Here is a 15844-nt window from a genome sequence, read left to right as displayed (position 1 = left end):
GGGCCACTTATTGCTCACCCATGATTTAAATACAAGCCCAGAACTAAACCTTGGATCCAAGTACCCTCAAGCTTTGGGTAAATCCATAACTAGATCCAAATTTTGTGTCTTGGATTCATCTCTAGATTTTACATTTGTTTATTTTGTTTTTCAGGCTGGTCAAATCCATTGTTCTTGTTGCTTTATCTGCCTCTTTAGTTCTATACTGTATTGTGAAAGTCAATCCTACTGTAGTAGTCATTACTAGAGCTATGTGACATTTTTCTGATGAATAATTTGTTCAGTGAAAATTTAGTTTTGGTTGACTCAAAACTATTTGTGGATAGAATACAAAGATTTCAGCCATTTACAATATGGCTGGAGGAGAAGGAGGTAATGGTACTGTTGCCACCCTTTTAAAACCATTAGCCCAATAGTTAGGTCACTCACATGGCAGATGGGAAATTGAAATTCAATCCCCTGATCTGAAACACACCCACAGTAGATAAGACAGTCATCCGCCATCCTGTCTTAAATGACATTCTACTCCCCCCCCCCCTTCTCCCCTCCCCAGTTTTTTGGAACAGCAAATAAGCTGGAAAAATTAGTTATTTGCCCACCTCTCAATGCTACACATTTAATTCCCAAACTCATTTCCTAGATTTAACTTGTGCATTATGCTAAAGAGAACATCTCACCTGTGGTCTCTAAAAAACCAAAATGTTTCTTCAAAATATGTTCCCAACATTCCTTTTAACCAGTTAATATGAGAATAGTGAAGGAAACAAATCATTGTTACTGTATCCTGAGATTTTGACTAATCCTACACATCTCTGATGTAACAGAACTGCTGATATTAGTAAAAGTATTATCTAAGCAAGGAATTTGTCCTAATCCACAGTTAAGAATCGGGTCCTTAATCACTTGATATAATTCATTCCTTATTCTCATTCTGATTTAGCATCTTTTAGCATGCCCCTACCATTAACTTTCCAGCTAATTTAAGTACAGGTAAATAACACCCCTTTAAATCCAATCTTTAATGCTTACCTTCAATACAGTGATATTCCATGCAAAACTTTCAATGGCTTTGCTTAGCTTTCTTCCTTTCAGACCTTCCTTTGACCCAAGGTTATGAAGTTCTTCATGGAATTCCATGCCTAAAACATGGATAGGTACAAGATTCAGTGTGTGATTCAGTTACATTGTGGCTTAATTTTTATTCAAACTATTCACTAAGAATTCCCAGACCTCTCCATTCTGAATTTCTCCTGCTACTTTCTGAATTTTCATTTTATTTCCTCCTATCCCTGTCTCTTGCGGACCTGATGCCCAGCTTTCAACTGCAGAGGACTATGTACCAAAAAAAAAAAAAGTTTTAAAGACCAGTTGAGAAGAATCCTGTTTATTGTTTAATCTTTTCCACCTTTAGGGCTACATGATTGCTTCTTTATTCTTCTATGTTCTGTCATAATCATTGGTAGAGACCAAGAAAGTTATGAACACACATTTTTCCAGTGACTCTGCCTTTATTCTGCATTGCTGGGAAATTAGAGATGGTGCTACCTCTAGGCCAGTGGTTCCCAAGGATGTTCATATTGTGTGATGGTTCCATAGTGCAAGCAAAAGTTAAGGGACAAAATGAAAACAAAACCACCTTAATATATGAGTCTAGCTGCTTTGTTAAAGCCCCTTAATATATACTTGTGGTGCTGATTTCCTCTTAGGACATTTTACATTAATTAGTATAAAATCACCACACAATGCCTGCAGCTCTTACTCTAGTCAATCAAGTTCAATGTGTAGATGTTTGATTAGAGTTCCTGGCCTGCTTTACACTAGGACCCCAGTCCCCTACAGTTGAAATTCTAAGGGATGTGTCCAGCGTTCCCTCTAATTTTTTCCATCCAGGTGTGGAATACTTTTTGTTATGTGTACCAAGGCATGTGCAGATATGCACTGCCAATAGAAACATAGACTACTGGCTTTGGGCAGCTGTGGGTAATCTGTTAATCAGCTGAGTGGCACCTTATTCTTTCCTGGATGGCCGCCCAAGTGCTAAGTTTACAGGGAACACTGGATGTGTCCACACTACCAAGCCTGTTGCACCACCCTTGGGTGCCACAAAAGTCAATTCCTGTACTCCTGCTTTTCACCAGGAATAGTGCTATTCCCAACCATGCATGGTTGAGTTTACGATATTGTAAACGCAGCCTTGCCAAAAATGTGACGCTATTGGCCTATGGAAAGCCCCCACAGCTGTCTGCCCTGACTTCTCTGGCCACAATTTACACTTTGATTGCTCTCTCACTTAGCTCATAAAGCTCTGGGAACAGCAGAAAGGCCTGTCCTACATGGCACTGCCAGCGAGAAGAACACGATGGCAAACGGCGACATGAGTTCCAATGTGCCTTTGGACACTCCCAACGGCTGCCACTACTTTTGCTTCCACAGCCTCCACTTCCCAGGGGTGCAGAAGAGCATCAGTCTGGAGTGCACAGGAGATCCGGGATCTCATTGACGTGCGGGGAGATGAGTCCATCCTCCATGAGCTCCAGACCAGTAAGCGGAATGCCGAGATCTATGGCAGTATGTCAACCAGCCTCAGGGCTAACGGATATGCCAGGAATACCCAGCAGTGCAAAGTCAAAATTAGAGAGCACAGGCAGTCTTATCACAAAGCTAAGGAGCAGAGCGGATGCTCTGGAGTGGCACCTCACAACTGCCGATACTATGAGTAGCTGGATGCCATTCGGGGGTGGGAGTGGGGGAGGCTGGAGAGCTCCCCCGCCATGGTTGTGGAGTCAGAACAAGATACACCTGGCATCAGCCTGCAGGAGAGCAGGGTGGTGGAGGGGCACCGGGAGGAGACTAGTTAGATAACAATGCCCTAAAGCCAGGAGCTAATCATGACTCTGAACTGGACCCATCCTCCCAGGATGTTCCCCAGGCTATCGATGACCCCAGGGAGGGCACTTGTGGGAGTGCACAAACTTTGTCTAACTACAAGTGGGTTCAGGCAATGAGCTATGAGCTGCGGCGCACTCTTTCTTGCCTACACAGTGCGGGGGGGGGGGGTGCTGAACAGCTTGTTCTTGTGTCTGCAGATGGAATGCAAGTCTTGTCACAATGGGCATCTCTACCTCTCCGATGCTGATGCTCTGGATTGAGGAAAGAGCCGGTGTACATCTTTCAGAAGAGGCGGGAATTCCTAAAGATGTGTGCGTCATGCACCTTTCCCAACCATCCCAGGCTGAAATGGCTCTTGTGATCCCCAGTGTCTGCAGCACCATGGAGAAGTACCTTTTCTAGTAGATGAGTACTCCAAGGCACGGTGCTCGGGGGCCAAGATGGGGATGTGTGTTCTAAATGAGGGGACGTTCTAGACAGGTGTCCACATTGCCCAGTCACCACCCTCCATAGCAGGATGTTGTTGATGGCCTTGGCTATTTGTATGACAGCAGCCCTGACTGTTGATTTCTCCACCCCAACCTGGTTCCCGACTGAGCAGTAGCTGCCTGGCATGGCAAGCTTCCAAAGGGCAATTGCCATGCACCTCTGCATGGTCAGAGCGGATCTCATGTAGGTATCCTGTCCCCTCAGGGCAGGGGCAAGCCATCTACAGAGTTCCAGGAATGCAGCCTTCCATATTTAGAAATTCTGCAGCCACTGCAGCTCATCCCATCCCTTCATCACAATGCAGTCCCACTAGTCTGAGCCAGAACTAGTATTGCACGGTGTCCAGGGGACTGGCTAGTGGCTGAGCTAGCATGAATGACATTGCTTGCCTGAGCAGGAGCTCCATGCCACACCGAGCTTCGACTTCGTCCTCTTCCTGGTGGACAAATGTGTGTAGGTTCTCAAAGTACAGTGCCATGAGGCGAACCACGACACCCATGAGGAGCACAGCAGGCCCCATGCTCTGTGTTGTTGCATCATGAGTACACTGTGTTACACAACAGTGTGAGTACACTGTGCCCCTTTATCTCACGTGTGGCGGGAGCGACTAGAGGACTGCCTTATGGGATGCTGCCAGCATGAGCCCCTCTTACCACCCACGGCCGAGTTTTGGACCCAGTGGACACCAGAAGCATCAGCCAGACTGCCACACTACCTACGGTGCCTCCTCGCTTTCTGAGCCAACAGCAGACTCCATAATGTGGACACACTACTTCAGAATACATTCAGTTCATGACCATAGTGAGGACACAGACTTTTGCCTTCTTAACATCGGGTGCCCAGAAATCAACCAGGCAAGATTCAAACTTATCTCATAGTATAGACGTACCCCCGTGTGTTGCCTATATCTCCAATGTTGGTGTTATTCAACAATTTGAGCTCTGCTGAATTTAAATCAAAGAAACATCCATCAAGAAATGCATAACTTTGCGAGAATGCAAAGAGGGATCAATTTATTATTTTTAGCAATGAAAAAAAAACAACCCTTTTGAAATCCTGAGAGTCCTGGAATGGGCTTAAGGTAACAGGAAGTATCATTGACAAAAGACTGAAAAATGTTTCCCCCTGTGACTAAAGTGAGTCTGCAGAGCACTAAGAAGGGTTATAGATGATAGTTTTAGAGACTGGTTCTGGGTGGGCAAGGAGACTGGGAGCCACAAGGAAAAGGAAGGAGTACAAGTTGGAGCTAGGAGATCACATTTGGGAGGAATGGACAGAAAAGTCTGTATCCACTAGAGAATGTTCCCCTCCAGAGCCTGGAGAGGAAGCCACGATCTCACCATTCCTCTGCTGTAGTACATGTCTGTGAAACCCACTGGCAAAGTGTCTCATTCCCTAGTAGGGATGGTCCATATAGAGCATCACAGCTGCTCTCAGTTACTCTGTTAGCTGTCTGAGGTGTTGGTAGTAGATGTAAAAGTTCTATTCCAGGTGTGACCAATGTGTTAACATCATGCCAAATGATGCAATTTCTTTTACACAACAAAAAACCCTCAAATAAAATAACATGATTAAGGTCACAAAGTCAAGCATGCAGAAGTTAGGAAGTGCCTATGCAACCTTAATTTGGTCCTCTTCTGTGCATTATGATAGTCTTTACTTATATTTATCATACAGTATTTTCCCTTCTGACTCATTCCGGGCCCAGGATGGACCTACTCTGAGGATGTATTTGGGATTGTGTAGGAGGAGATTTTTCTATAGCACTTATGCTGCAAGGAGTGAAGAATAAGTTGGGGAGCATGTAGTAAAGAAGCAGGCAATTGCAGGAAGACAAAGGATGATCTCATGGTGAAGGCAGTTAAACGATTCCCCACTAATTGGATTTGATACCTACCTGTGCCACAGAGCTTTATGTCATGCTGGACAAGTCACTGAAACCAAACAAGTCAACAATTGTTGCCCTTAAGAGTGTATTTCTCATTTTCTGGGTGTCTGACTTGAGACCCTGGGGTCTGATTTGCAGAAGTGCTGAGTACTCATAGCTGCTACTGAAATCAATGGGAGCTGTGATTTGAATGTGTATAGTTTATATGTAAGCAGGGGCTGAACTACTGCTTGCTATCAGCCAGCTAAAAGGAGAGAGCTGCCCTGGGGGTGGGTATGCTCACTCACATTGTTTAGCTCTGCAAGACAATTAACTGTTAACCACTGATATGTAAATACAGCTCATGCTGGGATGGGGAAGGAATCTGAGGTGTGGTTATGTAAATCCAATTCAGCCAGGGATGATGAAGGATCAGTTGTTAGAATGGAATGTGATGTATTGTAACTAATTTGGGCTGTTGTGGGCGTCACAAATCATGCTGCCCCTAAATGTGGGATCTGAAAATATGATACCAGTGCTTGCAGGAGAGTCACCATCATTGTAAGAGGTCTCAGATGAACAAGCCTCCCCCTTCCAGAATTGAGTGGATTCAGTTGGGGGGGGAGGGGAGTAGGGCTTAAGCCAGCCTGCTTCATGCCTGCCAGGTGCGAGCTGTAATACTGGTTCAACCTGCCTCTTTCCCCCTTGTTTTAAGGAGTCTTTTTGCTAGTCCAGGGGGAGCTGGAATCTTCTGCCAGGCTACGTGGTGATTAAAGAGTTGAAATCACTAAAGGCTACATCCACACTGGCACATTCTCACGCAAAAACTCTTTTGCGGAAGAGTCCTTCTGCAAAAACTCTTCCAGAAGAGAGCATCTACACTGGCATGTGCTTTTGCACAAGAGATGTGCTTTTGCGCAAGAGCATCTATGCCACTGTAGACACTCTCTTGCACAAGAAAGCTCTGATGGCCATTTTAACCATAAGGGCTTTCTTGCGCAAGAAATTCATGTTGCCTGTCTACACTGGCCTCTTCTGGAAGAGCTCTTGTGCAAAAGGGCTTCTTCCTGAGCGGGAGCATCAGAGTTCTCGCGCCAGAAGCCCTGATTTTATACATTAGAACATCAGTATATTTGTGCAAGAACACGCGGCCAGTGTAGACAGGCAGCAAGTTTTTGCGCAAGAGTGGCCGCTTTTGCGTGAGATCGCACCAGTGTAGACACAGCCTAAGAGCTGAAGTCACTGGTTTGGCCTGGAGCTAGACCCATTGCAGCCAGCGGAACGACCGGCAAGTGGATGGTAGGAGCAACGGCAGGTGCCCAGCGGAGCAGCTGGTGGGAGCAACCAGTGGGCTGCAGGGGCAGCACACAGGTGGTATTACATCAGGCTCCATGAGGGAAGTCGTCAGGGTGATGTGTCTGGGTCTGCACTGACTGGACTGAGCTGTAAGTGGGGGTGTTTGAAGAGGGGTTGGACTAAAGACCTCTAGGAAAAAGACTTCACCCTGCAGACCTTGGGGATGGTAGCTTGCTCACAGGTTGTTTGTGTTAGGGGTTTTTCACTCTTTGTGTGGTCTTGTGGGTTGATGCTTGCCTACTGTGATTAAACAGACTTTTCTATGTCTGACTCAGTGCTTGCGAGAGGGGAAGAATTGCCTCTAAAGACACCCAATGGGTAGGTTAGAATTTTCCCAGTTTACTGGGTGGGGGCTAATGCCAGTTTGTCACCTTGTTGAAGGGACCCTCCCCCCCGCAGACATTGAACCTGGCCCTTCTGGTTGCTGACTGGTACCAGCCGAAGGGTTACATATATAATGCTAAGGATTCTGAAAAAACAGATTCAAGGCCTCGGAAACTGGACACCAAATGAGTGGATACTTTTGGCCTTAAAATGCCCAGGCTTCCGTTCCCCAGCAGTGAAACAGGCACAAGATCTGCTCACCTCGCAAGGCTTAGAAATGTATGTAATGTTTGTGAATCATTTGGATGAGCACCACAGAAATGCCCATAAGAAAATGAATAATTCCATCTGTAGAGCAAGGTTTGAATGGCGTGCAGTTGATAAAGCCTGAGGCCACACACAGAATGAGAAAAAGTAGCTGCTCATTCAGACTGCACCATACAGTTTGCCTACTGAAAGAGGCAGGAGTCCTGTGGAAAAAACGGCATTGATCATGTAATTAAAGACTGTATAACAATGCATATATGCAGGGGGGAAAATCAGAGTTGTGTGGGATGCCCTGGAATAGTGAAAAGGGAACTTAGACCGGGCAGACTTTCAGATCTGTGATACGCAGTAGGAAATAAGGGTCTGACTGAAGTGCAAACAAACACCCGCGGCTGGCTGATTCTAGCTAATGGCGCTCAGGCTAAGGGGTTATTTAATTGCAGTGTATATGTTTTGGCATGGACTGGAGCCCAAGCTCTAGGATCCAAGTTCAAATATATATACTACAATTAAACATCACTTCAGCCCAATCCCGAATCAGTTGACATGGGCCATTTGTACATTTTTAATTGCGATTGGGACATAAGCTAATGGATTAACTCCTCCAGTTTTACACACACAGTTCACAATTATAAACTCATCGCTAACTTCCACATTCTCTCTTTGGTGGGCAAAAATAGCTCCTGCTAACCTCATTTAGTGTAAAACACAGGCACAGAGTGGAAGATGGATCCTAAGGAATAGTAGAGCAGTCAACGCAGAATCATCTCATTAAGCACAACTGATAAATCCAGCAAAAATATTAGCTGTGAGCTATGGAACATTACCTGAAAACAGACCTGCTATGTTCCACTTACTTTTCCACTATTTTTAAAGCTATTTTTTATGTCTCTGGGCCCCCTTCTGTTTCCAGTTATACTTGTATACAAGTGGAGTAACTTTATAGAAATAGTAAGTAATGGTCTATAGAGTTACTCCAGATCTATATCACTGTGAGAGAGCATCAATTCACACCTGTGACTTTGCTGTTGAGGATTTTATTGTGTGTATATTTCTATGTTACGGAAAATATTCAATCATTATTTTCTTCTGTCTTCTTTATTCTATTTGTCTCTGCTTGAAAGCCCGAGTTAAGTGATTTTGTCTAAAGTATATATTTAAACAAATTTCATGACCATAGGACCGAAGCCACAATTTGGAAAATTCATATCGGGGAGAGGATTTTCTTTATGTTCTATGGAAATAATTAAATGTATATGGATGCGAAGTTGTTAATGAAAATTAACACTTGTTAGGGACACATTTAAAAAAAGAAGTTTCACTGGTGGGTCTAAATGACTGAAATAGGCTACATGCCGAACATGGCTGGCAACGCTGAGCCTTCTTTCTGGTGACTAACCACAAAAGTACTGAAAAGTGATATGGCGAGGCCTGGAAAGAGTAGTCGGGATTTCATGCAAGGGATAAAAAGCAAAAGCCAATATCCTCCCTGCTCTGATACTAGGTTTAAAAAAAAAATCAGTGGAATATTATTGTTAAACCATTCTGTAAACTTTTTCTCTCTTAAAGATGGAGGAATTAAAGGAATGTATTACAGGGAACTCATTGTATTGTTTATTTAAGGAGTGTGTGAAAGACACACATGGCTCCGGCCTCAGTTTACCAATCCAAAGGCCTCTTTTTGCAATAATTTACAAAGGAATGTTTACTGCAGTAGTTTCATTTAAGACTATTAATGAAACTCCAACCAAAAGTAAAAACTACATTCTGTAGTCAGTGTTTGTAAGGCTTTATTCATATCAGAAAAGTTGGAATGGTAAACTAAATTAATTTAAAATGTATCTACCTACACCATTGGCAAGCTCTAATGTAGACACACATAAGATTTACTTCAATTAGTTTATTTACTTCAATTAGTTTACCATAATACAATAGTGTAACATATTAAGATAAACCAATTTAAGCAAATTTGAATCTGATTTAAGTGTCTACATTAGGAATTTGTACTTATATAACTAGGTAGGTTTTAAACCTATCTAGTTACACTAGCACAACTTTCTAATACAGGCACGCCTAAAAGTTTAGGTGTTGAATCCTCTGGCCTGGATTATGTCCTTAAGTACCTTACTATATTATGACTGTAGTGCTCAGTACCTGTCAGACAGTCTTAATAAAGTTACTGGGTGCAACACTTTGTTAATCCCTTTTAATTAATTTTTCTCATTTCATTTTAGTAACTTTAACTTTAGAGCTACTAAAATAATTGAAGAAAGATTGTTTTGGGAGCAAATTGAATAATTTTTTCTAACATAGGGACTCCAACCTATCATTGTCAAAAATATTTTTCAGCATATATAATCTTCCAGTTAAAGACTAATTAAAATGAGCATTTAATCTAAAAGCCAACGATGCTTCTCCCCTTGTGAATGCTGCTCTAAGAAAAATTATGGCATGCTGTTTCCGCCACTTTAAAAATGTGTATGGAGTTACAACAAGGTACAGAGTTACAATGTGTACAGAGAATACAAGGTTACCTGTTTTCTGACACTGAACAATCTTGTCATGAATGGTGTCTGCTGTCTCAATAAGAAACCTGCTCTCCTGTATCATCTGTCAGAAAACAAATGAAAACCAGGTTGCTATTACCAGGCTTTAGTTAAACATCTAGCTTTCAGACAAGTATTAAGAAGGTACAATTTCAAAAGAGCTCTTCTCTGTAAGTAAGACTAAGAAGATTGTATCAGTCATTCATATCAGATCTCCAGTTCTGAGTCAAGGTAAATGACAGTTGCTCAAGAAATGTTTGTCACAGAACAGCTGTTTTACATCAGTTAGACATAATTTAGAGCAACATAAAGGAAACACAAGTAGTGACAACAGAGAACCAAGATAGCAACCACTACCTTAAATCCATGACTGCATTTGAAAATGAAGCCTTTCTGTGTTTATTAGAAACAAAACTCACTTTTTCAGATGAGATGAGCTTGACTGGAGAGAAAAAAAGGGAACCCTCACAATAAGAAGAGAGAGGGAGGAAAAAAAGTACCTGTCAATTGTAGTGCGAGGGTTTTTTTTTTTTTATTTGCATGAAATCAAAGAATTAGAATTATGGCCTTTCAGAATAAATACATAGCAAAAAACATTTCTTTACCCCATAAAAGCCCTGAGTCAGGAAGGAATTCAAACCTATGTATAACTTTAAGACTTGAGTAGTCCACATAACCTCACTGTTTGTGTCTTTCTTTGGAGGAATTTTGAGGATAAAGTCCACTGCTCAGCCTCAACCATAGTACTCAAAAACACGGCTACCCCTCTGATACATAGTACTCAAGCATCAAAAAGATTTGAGATAAAAATAATTTACGTCAGTGGACCTACTCATACGTTTAAAGTTATACATGTTTAAGCTCCTTCCTGGATCTGGATGGTAAGAGTTAAATATTTAAACCAACTTCCATCAGTCATGTAGCAAATGCTCTAAGCTTTACTTCTTGCCATCTTCAATGAAACTGCATTTCTTCTTTCATGCTTGCAAACTTTCCAAAAAGTTACAAAAGCCCAGTAAAGCAATAGAGTTGTTTTAAAACTAACTTTTGAAAAATTGTGAGATGTATCTCTGTTACAGGAAGGAAGAACATGTAGAAAGATAAAATACATATGCTTGATTATAATTCTTCTCTTTTTTGTATAAATCAGAAGTAATGCCACTGAAGCCAATGGAGTTAAAACAATATAAAGATGATATAAATGAGATTAGAAACAAGCTGATAATTTCATAGTTTTACTTCCTCCTGTTACATAAATTATGACACGCAAACTAAAAATGCTGCGAATGCTTTTTTTAAAAATTCCTGTGTTCAACTGTGAAATACAAAAGCATGTATGTCCTGACATCAGTTATGTGGACTACTCAAGTCTTAAACTTATACATAGATTTAAATGCCTTCCTGACATCAGTGAGAACCTTTCTCCTGAGGTCAGGAGACAAAGAATCGGGACTTTACAGAGAGACTGAACCACCAAACCTTCCCTGTTCCTCTCATTCTACACTATCCCATGCAGCACAAAATCTCACTTTCACAGCATACATGAAGCATCTGAGCATTCCATGCCTTTTAGAGCTGCACAGACCATTAAGTATACAACCCAGCATATGGGGGTAATTCACAAGTATGATTTAAGGAAGTTGTTTTGTCAAATAAAGCCTGTGGTCAACATGAAACCAAGCACTCTCTAGAGCTGAGAGAATATTACTTGTATATTAAAAATATTTAATTATTTCAAATATGAAAAACAATTGGCCTTACGCTCCTTTAGAATTAATAATATGCTGAATAAGACTAAATATATCATAAAATTTAATATGTATCCCAAAAGCAGGAGACAAAAAGGCTGGGGAAATTGCAGAGTTAAGTTTCTTTTAGAAATAACAAAAAAAAATAATAATAATTCGTACTCCAGTCTTGCCTAAAAGCTTATATCAGGAGGGTGACCAGTTGTGGTAGGCAATGTACAAACACAAAGTATGACAGTCCTTGCCCTGAGCGGTTTATAATCTAATGTAAGAGAAGACACAACGAGTGGGTGTAACCAACAGTAGGAAGCACTTGAGAAAGAGAACACGAGAAACAATAAGAATCCACATTTACATAGGCCAGATACATGCACAGCTAGATTTTGCCAAAAGGGACGCTTGCACCAAATTCATCTTTGACAGGGAGACGATTTTGACCCCAAAGATGTTGAAATACAATATAGCTCATTTCAGCAACAGAAGAATGTTTAAAATTATTTAAAAGATATAAGTAATGTATTATTTGTTAATGTTTCAGTTAGCAGTTGGTCTGAATTAAAATCATGGTGGCCCCAAACTTAACAACTAACTCCTAACTATCATGTGCTGTGCCTAAATCCAGGATGCGCAAGTCCCAATTGTTTGCATTGCGTTGTGATGTATTTGCATAGAGATGTCTAATTCAATATATCTCTGCTTTGACAGACACGAACCAACAAGGAAACATAATGCATTACTCCCTGAGGGTATGTCTACACTGCAAAGTTAATTTGAAATAACAGCCGTTATTTGCATTTATACATGCAAACCGCTATTTCAAATTTAATTCGAAATAGTGGAGCGCTTATTTCGAATTTGGTAAACCTCATTCTATGAGGAGTAATGCCAAATTCGAAATAGCTATTTCGAATTAAATGCTGTATAGACACTTAATTCGAAAGGGGGCCTCCAGCCCTTCCCAGGGAGCCCTGGTGGCCACTCTGGGCACAACCAGGAAAACTCTTCTCCTCTCCCCAGGCCTGGAGCCCTTAAAGGGGTAGACTCTGGCCACACACCATATGCCAGAGCCAGGCCTGCCAGCAGCCACAGCCCCTCACCCAGTGGCCGCACAATGCCATCATCCAGTGGCAGCGAGCCATCCCCCGCCCAGTCCCCCAGCACCCAGGGGCCATAGACGGCGCACGCCCTCATGGACTAGTGTGGAGATCGTGGACCTCCTTGAGGTTTGGGAGAGGCCCCCAATGTCCGTGATCTCTGCACTAGGTGGAGGAACGTGGCTGTCTATGGCCGCATAGCGGCCACCACGGCCAAAAAGGGCCACAGGAGCACCCAAGAGCAGGTGCACCTCAAAGTCAAGGAGCTGCAGCAGGCATGCGACAGGCGTAGGTCAGGGCCACCAGGGGCGGCGCTGCAGCAAGGGCTGACACCTGCCACAACTTCCCCGCCCTTGACTGCATCCTGGGGGGCGGGACAGTCCACACCACCCTGTGGAGCAGCGAGCTAGGACTGGAGGGCCCTGACCTGGGCGTGGCAGAGGGGTCATCGCGGAGGGTGCCAGGCCGGCAGGACCCCCAAGATGTCCCAGCACTGGAGTCAGCAAGGTCGTCCGGGGAAGCCACACCAGGTAAGTGCCATCACCGTCCCTACCCTGAGGGTGCGGTGGGGAGGGAGACCAGGGACTGCGCGCGTGGCCCTTGCCTACCACGTATCACGCAGCAACCTGTGCATGTGCGAGCACGTGCCATGCCACCCTTGGGCAGGTGGCTCCAGCTGTGTGACACCCAGGGCCATAGCCTGATAGGCACACGTGTGTGTGAAGAGACCTGACGCACTCTTGACCTCGAGGTGGGACATAGTAGAACGCCCTCCCTTCACACCCCCCCTCTACACAGAGGCAGGGGACATCTCCCCCCACCTCAGCCGCACTATACACCGCACAGGGGCATGGGTGCGGTCTCGGGGCACCTCCCACTCCCAAGATTAGCCCAACATTCCAAACATGGCCTCTGTGCCAGCACAACGGCTCTGACGGTGCAGGGCATGGTCATCCTCACCTTGCAGAGGGGGAGCTGGGATTCACCAACTGTGTTCTCTGGGAGAACTGACCACTTCTCTTCTTTCTCCACAGCCGCACCAGCTGCACGTGCAGGCCGCACCACCCCGCCCGGGACATGCTCCCACAGCTGAGGGCTCCACAGGACCACCGCAACACTGCAGGGGTACCATGACCAGCACCTGGCAGCCCTGCAAGCCCAGACCCGCATCATAGAGCAGCAGGCACAGGAAGAACGGGAGTTCCAGCGGCAGCTGCTTGCCCAAGGTCATGCCATCTGTGCCCATCTGCAGACCATGGTGCAGAGTGTGCTGCTCCCATGCCTGCTGCCCCCCCAGCTACTGTTCCTCCTCCCACTCCTTCTACTGATCTCACCTCTCCCTCCTCAATTTCCACACACCACACCTCAACCTCCACACCCGCCTCCCCATCCCCCCAGGGACGCCGAGGCCCCCGCACCCACAGTGCTGGAAGACATGTGGCCTGGCAAGACTCCCACCCCTGAACCCTGAGCTTCCCCTCCCCCTTCTTCCCCTTGCTTCCCCCTTCCAGCTCCCTCCTCCCAGTTTTCCCCCTCTCTTCTCCCACCCTCTCTCCTGCCTTCTCCCACCTCCTTTCCCCAGTCTCCCCAGAGGCTCATCCTCCCCCACCCAGTTGTGTTAAATAAAGAATTTATATTTTTGAAAATACGTGTATTTTATTTGACATTAGGAAGGAAGGCTAGCAAGGGGTAAGTGGAAGGACGTGAGGGAGGAATGAGGCACGAGCCCCCAGTGGGGTAAACCGGGGAGACTGTTAGTGCTCTTCGGGGCGGAAGCTCTCCTGTAGGGCCCCCTGGATACTGACAGCCCCCCGATGGACCTCCCGGATGGCAGCCTGCAGAAAGTGCAGCCAGGCTGATGGCAACGCGTCCACAAGACGCACCAGAGTGCCCAGGGGCAGCTCTGTCTCCATGTTGCAGAGTGGTAGAGTGTCCCAAGTGAGGGCAACCAGAACACTCCAAGACACAAAGGCATAAGAAGGTGCAGCCCAGGCCAGGAGCCTGCGGGCAGAGGGGAAGAGTAGCTGCGGGCACGGAGTCCGAACTAACAGAGCTTTAAAAATGGTGGCGCCTGGCAAGATGCAAATGAAGCCCGGGAAATTCAAATCCCGGGCTTCATTTGCAACTTCGGTTGCCTACATTAACCACCCTAGTTCGAACTAGGGTGGTAGTGTAGACATACCCTAGGAGATTATTTTCACTCTCTTTATCCCCATCTATGCCGATGATGACATAAGCTAAATAAGACAATGGCTTGCCCCTGAAATAAAGGGGTTAGACTGAGAGACACTGAGGTAAGCAATTAGACAAAGAGTTGCTATTTTTCCCAGACAGGAAGAGATCATTTTCAACCTACACATACCCAGAAGCGCAGGATCCACTGCGTGAAATCAGGAGCTTGATAACAATGATAATAACAGATTGGGCCAAACTGGAAATAACCAAATCTATGAGTGGACTGGGAAAATTATGCCCCATAATTTTCATATATTTTCAAAATTGATTATCTTTTCTTTTAACATTGAACCTAAATTTCTTGCTTTTCAGTCGATTCCATTCCATTTTCTACTTTGTAGCTCTCTTACACACCATGATTCTTCAGAGGATTCCTTTTCTTCATAAAATGTAGAATTAAAGGGAAGGTTCACAACTAAAACTACTTCAGCGAAGACCACATTTTTAAAATGAAACAAACAATGAAATTCTTCCAGAGGACATAATTTGAAACATCTCACGTGCTTTGTTTCTGGAACTATAACTATTTTTCAAGGCTCTATAATCATTTTAAAAAATATTAATTGTCGAGGAAAAAGCAAACAAACCTCACAAAATGATCTTGATCTAGCATGTCTATTGACAAAAGAACAATCCAGTATAACAGACAGCTAATTGTTTTCAAGATCATTGCTACAGGTCTCAAAGCATCTGCATCTCCATTCCTGTGGAACAGTTGAACTATCTATGCCCTGTTAAACACACTGACAGAGTTTACCATTTCCATGAAAAAAATATATATATGTTCAGATGGCAGGTTTCCCCACAGAAAAAAAATACAACACTTGTAACACTTTTTAAATCAGAAATTCATTTTCATAGTACCTTTTTTTAAATTTCAAATTCATGATGTCTTAAGGGAAAAAATGGTCTCGCTCTCTCTCTCTGGCTATGTCTACACTGTGGGGTTTTTCCAGGATAAAAACTCTGCCGCATCACGGGAACACGTCTACTCTTCTGCTTTTTTTCCTGTGTGGAAGAGCAGATGCG

The 15844-nt window shown here is 44.0% G+C and overlaps 1 protein-coding gene across 11 annotated transcripts in view; it reads right to left on the bottom strand.

The window, feature by feature from the left end:
- Nucleotides 1-15844, bottom strand: part of PLCL1 (phospholipase C like 1 (inactive)) — a 322644-nt gene that overhangs the window by 36433 nt on the left and 270367 nt on the right. For 9 of the 11 annotated variants that reach the window (XM_075934261.1, XM_075934258.1, XM_006117924.4 and 6 more), the window contains 2 exons: nucleotides 9727-9802; nucleotides 1030-1139 (listed from right to left, as the gene is read on the bottom strand). In XM_075934261.1, the coding sequence (XP_075790376.1) occupies nucleotides 1030-1139; nucleotides 9727-9802 (186 nt within the window). The remainder of the gene's footprint in view (nucleotides 1-1029; nucleotides 1140-9726; nucleotides 9803-15844) is intronic. The other 2 variants (XR_012905400.1, XR_331663.4) reach the window with 1 other exon arrangement.

The sequence above is a fragment of the Pelodiscus sinensis genome, chromosome 7 (assembly GCF_049634645.1).
Source record: "Pelodiscus sinensis isolate JC-2024 chromosome 7, ASM4963464v1, whole genome shotgun sequence".
NCBI classification, from domain to species: Eukaryota; Metazoa; Chordata; order Testudines; family Trionychidae; genus Pelodiscus; species Pelodiscus sinensis.
Note: the sequence above shows the minus strand (reverse complement) of the source record. Positions and strands in the feature narration are given on the sequence as shown.